The sequence below is a fragment of the Tetrao urogallus genome, assembly GCF_951394365.1.
Source record: "Tetrao urogallus genome assembly, chromosome: 15".
NCBI classification, from domain to species: Eukaryota; Metazoa; Chordata; class Aves; order Galliformes; family Phasianidae; genus Tetrao; species Tetrao urogallus.
This window is the reverse complement of record NC_136828.1, coordinates 8,472,616-8,485,221: the sequence shown is the minus strand read 5'-3', so window position 1 is coordinate 8,485,221 and position 12,606 is coordinate 8,472,616. Positions and strand designations below refer to the sequence as shown.

Sequence of the window (12,606 nt, the reverse complement as noted above, 5' to 3'; positions counted from 1 at the left end):
AAAAAGATTACTTCCGTAATACATGCACTTTAAATAACTAATAATTCGCTTCTTAAAATCGGTTGGAATTTCGCTAATACCGTTGGTAACAGCAGCAGCTACACTTCCTATGCACGCTTCTGCCGTGATTAATTCCTTCCATCGGGGATGTGGATAACTCGAGACACACAGATCATTACACCTCTCCTGCACAGCTCCTCGCCCTGCATTGAGGTGCACGCAGGTCTCCGTGCCGGCAGGAGAAGCTTTTCACTGTTGGCTCTGTCAGTTTTCCCGTCAGGAAAGGAAAGCGTGTTTTGGCTCCCTTCACAGAGCAGTGCTTTCTGTGTCATTGTCAATATCTAGAGGGAGGTGGTTGTGCAGTTCTTTGCCCGCTGCCTCCGTAGGAAGCTCTGCAGAAGGGTTTTGAAGTGGTTCTGGAATACTGGAATTGGAGTCTGCACAAAAAACGGAAGAGCAAGTTTAGCACTCAGGACAGTGACATCTCAGTAGTGCATTGCTGGTGCATTTCCTTAGGAAGAAAAGGGAAAGAAAGATCAATGAGGGCTTTTACCAACAAGGGTTTCTCAGACAGAGGGCTGGCACGCACGCTCACATACGACAGAAACACGGGGCTAACCCAAACTAGAAATCTCATCCTGGGGTCATTTCTCCTACATGCCTTCTTTTAGCCATGTACATAAGTGTATTTATTTGGTTTCCACTATTCGTAGGAAATACAACAATGTCACGGTCCTCAAGGCCCCCAGAAAGTGACGCTATACCTGGGCAGTCGCATCAGACCCGGATGGTCACTGAGCATCAATGGGCACCTCCACACCAGAGGGCACCACCCGGGGCTTTTAGAAGTGACAGCAGGAAGAAATTATCCAAGACAACATTCATCTCCTGTGTGCAACTAGATCCTGTTCTTTGCCCCCTACTGATGAAAGGAGAATAAGGAGAATTTTGTTCAAGCTAAGGTGTCCAAAGAAGGACAAAATGTTCCCGGTGACTGACTGTACTGGCAGGTAGAAAATTAAAAAAAAAAAAAATCCAGAACAGTTTAAAAGATGTGAATGAATATGTTGTCATTGTAAGTCAGCTTCGTAGAATAGTAAGCCATGGCACTACTTACTGCAACAATCCAAACACAAAATTGTTTAGATCGATAAATCTAGCTAAGAACCTTGCTTTTAAAGTCAGGTGGCAAAGACAGGAATCTTTTGAAGACTTTGAATCCTATCATTAAGTCTTAAATTTAGCCCAGAAGTTACACTGCAAGCGTTCAAGTTAAAAACTTCTGAGCTAAACAGCACGGAAGAGGCCCAAGCAGATACAGAAGCAATGCCCAAGGCAGCGCCTCCTGCTCCTTTCCCAGGCTCACAGGCAGGCACTCTCACATGAAGAAGTTTTGTGGTGGCACTGCTAACATGACAGCTGCAACTCCATCACGTTGTTGCCTGACACCAACTGCCTGTAGTGCACAACATGACACTCTCCCCATTCTGAAAACCAGCGCAAAGTTACTGTTCAGCAGACCTTAGAGAGCAATGAAGAAAATAATGTCTGTGCTACTTTCAAACCAAGCCCCTGTTCAATCCATCTCACCACCCACGTGTTTAACATGAAAATTTAAGTACTATTACAACCAGTTGAGTTAAAATTAAAATTGTTTAAAGGTCAGATGTTTTAGGCATTTTACTACTGTCATCAGAAGCACCATTACATACAAAAAACTGTAGCTGTGTCCCAAACTCCTACATATTCTCTTGCTCAATTCCCCACATGCTATGCCCAACCATGGAGAAGGTGGCACTGATCTCAAGCAGCAGAGACACTACATTCTCCCCAGTATCTGTCACTACTGCCAAGTTTTCATTCACAATATGATTCAAAAGATGCAATTCTGCTGCTACTGCATATCAAGGGATGAGATCTTCTCAAAAAAGAGGTAACAGTGTGAGATGACACAGGAAGGGAGTATTTGTGATTAACAACACAGCTAAGCTGGACACAAAATGAACCTCTGTATAAGATACACGGATTTCAAACTGTGATTTTCAGTAAGCTGAAGAAGTAAAATGTGAAACTGGCCAGTCAAAACAGGAATTTTACACATTCTAGTCTTCAATGCTTTTAGTATGTTAATGTAAAAGCAATCATAAACAGCCATGCTTTTTGCATGCCACACTAATGATAATGCAAGCAAGCAGTGTTATTTGTGACAGGTTAGTAGTGGGCATTAGCACACACATGATTACAAATTAGAGACATTTTTGGCCAATCATATGCCTTTTCCTTACCATTGAACTTTCCAATACAGTTCATACTGAAAGCAGGTCAAACATCTAGATTATTTAATAAAATTTTTGATTAGAATATTCTTTTCTAGGGCTCATAACTTTAATACTGCAAATAGAATTTGAGGCATTACTGTCCAGAATATGGACAAAGAAATTCAATATTATCCTGAAAACAATTCAGAATTCTCATGCTGATATTATAAAGTCTGCTGGCACCTAAATTTTCATTTCTATTATTCCTGGTTTCCCTTGCTCCATTATTTAAAGTTAAAGTAGTTATTTCACACTGTGAATCAGATAAGCTAGTTTATAGTACCAGCCAGTGCTTAAATATAAATACTACATGTGCATGTGTAAATGTTAGAGCAGATACTCTTATGTAATACGCAGTGGTGTTAATTCAGAACAAATATTCTCTAAAGCAAAATAAAAAGGACTGATCTGGAAAAGCTGGATGATCCTGCACTGAGCGTACTGCGTTAGACAAGCCCGGCTGTCACTTTAAGTGCTCCCACTTCTCGGTTTGTTTTCAAAACACACTAGGTTCTCTAGATTCCTTTACCAGCTCTGCTAAAGAATCCTTCATCATCAGCTTTCCTTGACAGACTTTTCTGTGTGGTAGCTTTCCTACTGTTGTTTACCATACACCATTTACCCAGCCGATCTGCTAAGGTTTGCACTTGGCAAGACCGATATCTATTAATTCTTTTCTAACATTTTCAGGTTGATAAACAGATCTTAATGATAGTTTTTTGGTTGGTAGTTTCTTCAATTGTATCCAAACAACAAGACAGCTGTGGTAATTCACACAACCACTATCGCATGGCAGATGCTCCGTGTAACTTAAACTCCCCCACTAATGAAGCAGCCCCCTGCATTCCAGCTGGTTATTACTTAGAAGGCAAGCATTTCTCCAGTTACACTGAAGTTAAACAAATTCTGCTTAACTGCTTGCACTAAAGCAACTTCCCCAGAATCAGGAAAATTCTCTTTACTTGGAGTTTGACTCATCAGCATCGTTCCCATTCTCAACTTCTGTACAAGTGCTGTAAAGATGCAGAGCCTACAGACTTAAGGCCGAATTCAGTTTTGAAGTGAATTGCCTTTGTATTTTAAAGATGTTGATAAAAAGAGCAGGAGTACAATCAGGAGATATCTTATTTTAAAACACAAAGCTACCTTTTTAGTTGCTTAGCTGCTCATTTATTGCTAGTTCCTTGTATACAAAACTATACTCCTGATCATGAGATAATTCTGGAATGCAACCTCAACTTTTCCAGCCTGTCACGCAGTTGTTACCTTAGAAAGGTGGCATATTTCTGAGCTGCTATGTATCAAGTGAGATTATTAATGTGCTGTTTGGCAGCTGTGATTGAACAGACTATTAGCGAGGCTGGGGCTGACAGAATGCAAATACGCCAGAATGCAGATGCTGCTGCATCTGCAAAGGAGTTTAGTCACACAACTGAGTATTTTGCCAAATAAGGTGCAAGTAAAAACAACTGAAAACCTAGAGTGAAAGCTACACTGAAGTGCAACCAGAAAAGGCTGAACTGGAGGAAAAACTATAAGCTGCAACATTTGCCTGAATTGATGAGAAGAAATCTATTTTAAATGGGTCACTGCTTCGCACCAGGTGATTGTGGGAAGTGCTATTCACTACAGTTATTTTTACCATTTGTTCTAAAGTATGAATTAATATTCACAGCACTATCGAAATTAAGCACAGGTCCTAATATGTCTTACAAACAGAATGACATGAGAACATACAGAGTTGACAGAGCACGTATTCCAAAGCGCATTACAAAATAAAGCTACAAATAAGATACTGCTGCGCGGGAGCATTTTAGCTTATATTGCATGTTTCGAGTAAGTACAAACCTTATTCGCAGTAACCATCCCCACCTGTGAAGGCACCATGGGGTAAAGCTGTTAGGCAACAGAATTTACACTTTGCATTCCAAAACATTAGTTTCATTGTTCAGAAGCTGCAGTGTCATTAGAAAGTTTTAACTATTATTGAACATGAGTAGGTTTAAAAGCATTAGTCTTACATTTGCTGTCTTTTCATTCAGAACTTCCTAAACCAAGCAAAGACTCACCAGGAGCACATTTCAAGATCTGCTAGCTTTTACTTTCTTCAGCAATTAACTTTTTTCCAACATTTAAATTAATATTATCTCTACCAAGCTAATAACTATGAGCTTCGTTAAGTTCTTGTGAGAAGACAGAAAATTCATCTTTAATTCATCAATGTCTTAAAAGAGAAAAAGTCTGCACATAAAGAATGAAGATCAATCCACAATTTCGTTAAGTCTATTTGATTCTTCAGCTTCCAGATTTCTGACTTAAAACCCCACCAGAAAGCTTCATCTCACAAAGTAAAACATTCGGTGTTAGCATCTGTTCTACCAGAACACATCAGTGATTGCTTCATTGATTTGCTATCTCCTGTAAATCCCAAATATACTATTCCTGATGGCATCTTCTGCTTTCTCCAAATTATTTGCCTTTTCTGCAAACAGAAGCATAAGCCTAGGAGATTGCCATGATGCTGAGGCTGGAGAAAGCCCTGTGGAGTTTGTTGCTACTCCAGTGTCTTGCATCCAGCACTTTAAAAAAAAAAAAAAAAAAAAAACAAAAGCAAGCTAACGCACACTTCCCCCCACATCATTCAGCCTCAGGAAAGGAAACCTTCACTATGGAAGACACCCAAGATCCCCACGTGAAGAACAGTTGTGTGTGCATTTTAACTGTAAATAAGCAATTCAGTATTTTAACTGTTGCTTGTGCTTTCTTAAAAGATTACACATAGCTACAGACATTTTCTTCATTTCCACTCCCTAAGGAGGCACTGAATATGAAAGAATCCACTCACCTGTTACTATTTTGGAAGCTGTTTGCGTGGGATTTGCAATAATACCGTCTCCAGCCAGCTGAGAAGGAGGATGAGGAGGAGGGGGAACACTGGGTCTGTTTCTGGGCTTGGGCACAGGCCGCGGCCTTGGCAGCGTGCCACTGTGAGGTGGAGAGTGAGACTGTGAAGTGTCTTGAGCAGATGACTGCGGCTGTGACAGCGGGGAACTAGTACTGTGCTTGCCTAGGGGGGGTGTATCAGGTGGTGTTGGAGTCTGCGGAGGAGTGTAACAGGGCTGCTCTGGTCCATGTTCACTGCTGGGTGCAGCAGGAGATGCTTGATTGTTTGCTTTGGGCTGCAGTGGAGGAGTAGCCTGCGTTGGGGGCTGTGGTGGTGGGTGGCTGGGAGCTTGGATTGGGGACAGGCTGCTGGAGTATCGCCGAGGTGCAGAAACCTGGGAACTGGAGGTCAGGGCTGCTCCCTGGTTTGCATGTTGGGCAGGAGGAGAAGAGCTTCTGGCAAGTGGCTTTGGAGAGATTGAAGGTGGCTGAGCAGCTGGAGCAGAGCTCTGGCTTCCTGGCTGCCCTGGTGGGGGGTTAGCTGGCTTGGGAGGTGCTGGCGCAGGCTTTTTAACAGCTGTGAATGGAAGAGGGGAGATTTTATGGCAGTGTGTTGTGAAACCAAACTCCTAAAAGAAGGAATTCATAGCTCTATGAAATGCTTAAGTATATTACTGAAATAAAATGGTGCATTACAAAATAAAAGTGGTATCAGTAGGAAACTACAGAAATGCAAATATTGGCTTACTAATCAGTAGTCAAGTGACTTCATTAAACAGTGTTGATAACATTACTAGCAGCACTCATGAAGGAATCCAAAGATATATACAGGTCCTAGTGAAAGGCAAAAGAACTGAAGTCTGGAGTAAAGGCAGGCATGACGGTAAAGTAATTTTAGCAAGCATTTTTGTAGTGCTTAAAGAACAGTTGGAACTTAGTGCTTCAAAAGCCAAACAAAAAAAAAAATCATACCTCTCCTCACTGAATGGGGACTGGGACCTGCTGCATTCTGTGGCTGATTAACAGAAAGCTGATTACTGCTACTTGCTGACTGGTTTGGGGCAGCATTCACTTGCCCACCGTTTCTCACAGGTGGAGGAGTAGCTGAAGATGCATTGTCCTTAGGTTTTGAGGTACTGAAAATCAAAAGTCTCAAGTCAGAAGATGATTACAAAATGCCTTGCGCAGATCAGCTGCACCTTTAAGGTTTACACTATGAACCATGCTCCAGTTCTGGCCCTTACACATCTTAAAAACTTCCTGCGCTGGCTGTTATTACTGACAACCTGAGCACTAAAACTCTTCAAAAAATTCACGGGTAGGTTTCAGGCAGACCTGTACAAAAGATCCATTACCAAGTTAAATCAGGAATCCAAGTAGTTCTGTAACGTCACAAAGCCTGTTTGAATTAAATACTGGTACTCAGAGTATAGCTGCCACACCAGAGCGCCCTTTAGGTTCTTTAAGAAGTGCCCCACCAATACAGTTCACATAAAATGACTTCTCTCCTCATTCAAATATAGTCACTACTCCTGTAACTGTTAACTTTCCCAAATACTCTGTCACAGCACCACATCCAATTCACTGGTAAGGAGTAAGCAGTGGCACTCTGAAGCTTTGCCAAAAAAAAGAAAACCAACTTGCTGCATAACTCACACAGACTAGGCAGATGCAGCCCTCACTGCTCAAGTTTGCAGAGCCTTTGGAAGCCCTCAGAGACTGCAAAGGCTGTGGGTGTGGAGAGAACGGTGGTTCCCCTCCTTCTGGCTGAAACTCCCCACTCTACCTGGAATTAAACTTTCACCCTGCTTCCCGTGATCAATGGAGTCCAGTCTTAGATGAGCACCCAAGAGAACAATTCCAGTAAAACCCCCAAAATTCAGATCAGGACATCTCAGTTCTTTCTTCTTGATATTGGAGAGAAACAACAATCGAGTATGAACCAGCCAAGGTGGTTCTGCACAGTGCCCCCCATTTTACTTCCTATGCACTTACAGTCTTCATTCATCTCTCTTTACAACATCTCCATCTCAAAATGGCAAAAACCTTTCAATTACTTACTAGCAAAACATAACCCTAATTTTTCTAGATGCTGTTGTTAAATTTCATGTAGTTTTTAGATGCTACACTTAAGGTTTCATTTTAGCTTCCTCTGCCACAAGAGACATCACTGGAGAAACACTGGTCTAGAGGGGATATCTAAACGAGATATTTTTGCAGAAGCGTCACCTGGAACCAGAAGCTACATGCCAAAGAATCAGCGCTGCACAAAACTCCATGATGGCTTTTCAATGTAAGGCGTTATGCAAGAGACTGATGGCTGGGGAGCACCATGAGCATTTTTATGCATTCACTACATCTCTCAGATCTCAAGAACAGTAAAAGCAAACTGCTGCTTTCACTGTCCATGAAAGTAGGAGTCAAAGCTACTGCAATTATTCTTGGAGTCCATGTATTCTGATACTGAAGATATGATCACACAGTTTCCATCTGTAATTAAGTGGCAGAAAAGTCTGTATACACACTTCTAAAGAAATATGACAAATTGACTTCCAGTTTTCTAGTGAGTCTGGTCACCACTAACACTTGCCACAGAAGAAGGCGACAAATCCAGATAACATGAACAAGAAACAACAAACAAGACCAATGGGTTTCTAGCATTGCCACTGGCAGGTTTTGATCTTTCAGCAGCAAACTGACAGTCATGCTGCATGGACACCTCTGGAGTGTAATTTGGAAAGGTCAGCGTGGGCAGTAAAAGTAGATTTTATTTATTTATTTATTTTTTAGCATTTTTCACAATTTTTTCCTTAAGAAATTCCTTATGTTAGGAAGATCGATTCTGGAACATACGTTCAAATTAAAAGTTCATAAATACACGTAGAGAGAGAGCTCTTTTACAGTGCTTCTGCCCACACCCAAAAAGACTCTGCATACAACAACATGTCCTCTAATCAGAGGATGTGCCTTGTGAAGCTGATACAGCTGACATCATCAGTTTGCTGCTGAAGCAGCCAGCTAAGCCACTGCCAGCAGAAGCCATACCTCTTACCTGACATCCTCATTTCCTTGGCTTTGTAACTGTTCTGCTGTGCCAGCAGATAGGGCAAAACCAGCACCCACTGGGCTTGTTTCAGCCACAGCAGCTTGTGAGTGCTGCTCTGCTCCAGAATGAGCCAACATGCCAGCCTCTGTGGGTGGAAGTGGTGGCTGGAAAGCTGGGGATGTGTGCTTTCTATTTATAGTGCCACATCTCCGAGGGTTTGCTTGGAAGTCCATAACCTTGACACCAAAGCTACAGAAAGAAGAGAGAGTAAACACACCACGCCAGCCAACACCAGTTAACTAAAGCAACAAGACAACTGGCTGTTACAACCCACAAAGACAAGTGCAACCCCTGTTGCTTAGCATGCAAAGCAGCAACAAGGAAAGCTCCCACTGTCTGCATATAACACCATTAATGTTAAGACATGCAACACTATTTGACTTATCTGCACAGAGGGTAAACATAAGTGGAACAAATCACTCAATAACATTTGAAGACGGACTGATGACAATGAGGTCAAAACATTCAGTATTTTTACATGTAAATACATACATTTCCTTTCACACCAGAGTATCTACTGTCTAAATATGGTATGTAATAGAAACAAAATTCATGTGTCAAAACTTTTAATTTGTTGTACAGATTTCAAGACAGACTAAAAATGACACTGGATATATGCTTCCACAATTTGGCCAAAGAAACAGGTGCCCCTATTTAACTATGGATAAAGAAACTAACAGGTTTGAGAATGTGTTTAATATATTCAAGAACTGAATTTTATGCTTGTGTTAAAGACAGTGAATCCTGAACTGACTTTTTTCTGCTCCTTCTGTCAGCACTGATAAAATTACATGTGGCTACCCACAATTAACATTTAGGTAACAATTTAACACTTGCATAAATAGCTATAAACAAAACAGCACATCATTTCAATATTCATGGTATGAGTGATAAATAAGTGTTACACTACATGTTATATGGGAAAACAGCATGTTTTATTTATTTTTTTTTAGCAGTTTACTATTTGCCATGGCATACTGTACCATCTTCAAATCAGAAGTCTTATCATGAAGGCACCAGGTAACACCACCTCGGCTTATGGGCTTTGAAAAGAAGCCATGGAATACCAGAAGTTAGACACTGACAGATGTTACTACATACACTTCTGTTTCACTGGATTTCAGACCCCCCACATCTGTAATAGGAAGATGGTGATTGGAAGCAGTGGTATCTGCTTTTTCTTTTCTTTTTTTTTTTTATTTTAAGTCATGCACAGAGTATATCTAGTACATTACCTTTGAACCTTCCTCAGGCTGCAATAACATGGGGAAAATAAATCACTCTTGTTACCTACAATATTTTCACAAAATTCTCCTCCTGAGACCACTAAACATGTTAAACTACAGCCTAAGGAGTCAAGTTCTCAGGAGCGAAGACTTAAAACCTAATCTGAGAACAAAACGTACCTTTCCTTCTTCAATAAATCTCCCTCCATTACAGCCATACTAACAGGCCTCTTCCGTTCCAGTGTCCCAGAATCATATTCATTCCCAGTGTGTGACAAATGATTTGAATTAACAGCAGGAACTGCAACAAATGCCCCAGACACATTGAAGTCTTGATCTGGATAAAAGACAGACACCATTCATCAGATGACATATATATACAAAATGGCATCACTTTAAAAAAAGTTACTGGAGGTTTACCTGCAAAGGGTTATCACAAACCAGAATTCTTTTAACTACAGCAAGAATTTACCTCCAGGGAAGAACCAGTCTGCATGCTGAATAATTGGCTCAATAATTGCTACCACGTGGACTGAAGTTGCTGCTGCCATTTCAGCAAGGGATCTGTGGAAGAGATGCGTAGAATAGCATATACAGTTCTATCAAAGTAAGAAAATAAGATATCTGGCCTTAAACAACACGTTATGCTAAGCACAATGAACCAGCACACCCCTAGGTATCACATAGAGCAACTCTGAATTTTTTTTTGTTAAGTACTCTATTGCTGTCAATAGTCTACATTTAAAACAACCTGATGGGAAATTCTACAGCTTCATGGAAGTTGTCTTTTACTTTTTCTAAATCCACTTACCCTTCGGTTTTTGCCCATAACAAGTTGGGGCCCAGGACTATTGCAACATTGCTGGGTGTCATTTTGTTGACATCACTGTTCTGTGCAAGCTTTGCTAAAAATTTGATTAAATACCTAAAAAAAAAAATAAGACGACCAAATAAACACCAGTGAGTTTTCTCCATATAACGTGATGGAAGCTAGTATGACACTGAGAACATAATTAGCTTTCATAGCAAGGAATAATTCTGTTCATTTGAGAAGACATTACCAACTGACAGTTCTTATTGACAATGAGGCCAAAATTCAAGAACTCCATTACTGCCAAAACCATGATCCCTTAAATGGAAGAGTTCTGTGCATCAGTATTTTGCAGTCAGCAGTGAATTAACTTGACTGAAAAATTCTACCAATAGCAAACTATTGCACATCAACTACTTGATGAAGCAGGATGTCATTTGATAAATCTAATAAAATTTGGCCAAGTTAAAAAAAAAAAAAGGATTAGAGTTTCAGCTAATTAATACCAAAACTAGCTGCACAGTGGCTTTGATGGTTGAGCACTACAAGTCAGTATATGTGCACACATACCTGAAGTTAGCATGAAAATGCTTAGGTAATTTGTTACAAATCCTCCATAACTCTTGTAGCTTCTTATCCTGGTCCTGAATACTGAAAGGGAAAAAAAGAAAACGTATTACATCTTTCTCACAGATTACAAAAAAGTTATTTCTGAAGAGAACAACAACAAAAAAAAAGACTACCATTTTCCATTTATGCCTAATCAAAACACATTGTTGTACTCAGTAATTCAACAACCTGCTTTTCAAATGTTTGAATTATCTCAACCTTCAACAAAACCAAAACTGCTTAAGCATCAGCACAATCCACAGAAGTCTAACTAATTTGCTAGAGAAAACATCTATGTGTTCAGAAACGAACAACGTGAGTTTGGACTTTTGAGTTTACCTGAGGATCCAAATTTGATAAAAAATGTAAAATATTTTTCTACATAAGGCTTTGCAGCATGCTTACTTTGCAGCTTGTGTCCACTCTTCATAAAGACTGTAGGTCATTAAAGGCTCTGGCAATTCTCGCAAGTAGGACTTCAAGGCACCTGCAGAACAGACAAGTTTCTTAGTCAATGCTTTCAGTCTATTTCAAATTGAAATTCTATCTATGCAACAGTACTCAAGCCCCAGTGAAACATCAGGACAGTCTGGCACTTCCATAATCTGTTCAACAGTGAACACAAGAGGCTTGTTAGTCATTACCATAATTAGACAGAAATGTATATTATCGAATTATGAAGCATCCTTCAGAACAACCTTATTAAAGCTACGCATGGCTCTGGTCTCATGAGAATTACTAGCACGATCAAGGGAGAAATATGATATTGGAATTACCACAATCACCTGAATTTTAATCGCTATGCTGGCATGCAAACATATCAAGTATGGTCAGCATGTGTGCCCTATACATAACCATGTTAAATTATGCAATTAATTGAACTTTCATTATACTTCCATTCACTGCTTATCTGCACAGAGGTCAACACCGTAGCAAGTCAACAGTTAACGAACAGAATAAATTTGCGTTCTACCCATTTGTCTCTGTTTTGACTCAGAACATTCACAGTACCTGCAACAGCATGGGGATCAGAATAAAATTCATCAAGTTGTGAAGTTGAACAGTCTAAGGCAGCTTTGAGCTTTTTTAACTTGGAGGCTCCAGCAGCAATTCTGAATAAGCCCTGCAGGATAAAAAGTGAAAGTTTTATGACTCTCTCAAAACAGTTCATAGTTCAGCGTCATCTTCACTTTATATTGCTTTACCAAGCTGACTCTTGATGTGCCACTGCCATCTGACAACACTTTGGTCCCTCATCACCCTTGGTCCATTACCCATTTTTCATTCTAGTCATGTCAAATATACTACAAATGGTGCTGAAGCCTTTTTGTTACAAGACTTATTATCTACATTAATGAGAAAAGTTACTTAAGCAAACTTAAAAAGCACAGATATCAGTTCATGAGTTTCACTACATTCTTATTCTTTCCTTCACAGAGCATGATACAGTGATACACTTACCTCCTCCTTCATCCCTGTCTCCAGAAGCATCATTACACAGGCTTCAATAGGGATTGCAATTTCACGACCACTGCGCTTGAGGTGCTCTTCCAATGGTGTTCCAAAGGCTGGTTTTTCAGTCCATTTGTCTAATTGAAGAGTATTAAAACACTGAGCAAAATATCTAACAATCACTTGGATTACATCCCAGGC

General features: G+C 40.2%; 1 protein-coding gene across 1 annotated transcript in view; it reads right to left on the bottom strand.

Moving 5' to 3' along the window:
• Positions 1–306: 306 nt before the first annotated feature.
• Positions 307–12,606, bottom strand: part of ARHGAP17 (Rho GTPase activating protein 17) — a gene marked incomplete at both ends in the record, with an annotated part of 37,763 nt that continues 25,463 nt past the window's right edge. The window contains 11 exons of the mRNA XM_079543018.1: positions 307–437; positions 5,164–5,778; positions 6,174–6,337; positions 8,254–8,496; positions 9,714–9,870; positions 10,006–10,097; positions 10,345–10,458; positions 10,915–10,995; positions 11,359–11,440; positions 11,965–12,076; positions 12,415–12,542. Of these exons, the coding sequence (XP_079399144.1) occupies positions 307–437; positions 5,164–5,778; positions 6,174–6,337; positions 8,254–8,496; positions 9,714–9,870; positions 10,006–10,097; positions 10,345–10,458; positions 10,915–10,995; positions 11,359–11,440; positions 11,965–12,076; positions 12,415–12,542 (1,919 nt within the window). The remainder of the gene's footprint in view (positions 438–5,163; positions 5,779–6,173; positions 6,338–8,253; positions 8,497–9,713; positions 9,871–10,005; positions 10,098–10,344; positions 10,459–10,914; positions 10,996–11,358; positions 11,441–11,964; positions 12,077–12,414; positions 12,543–12,606) is intronic.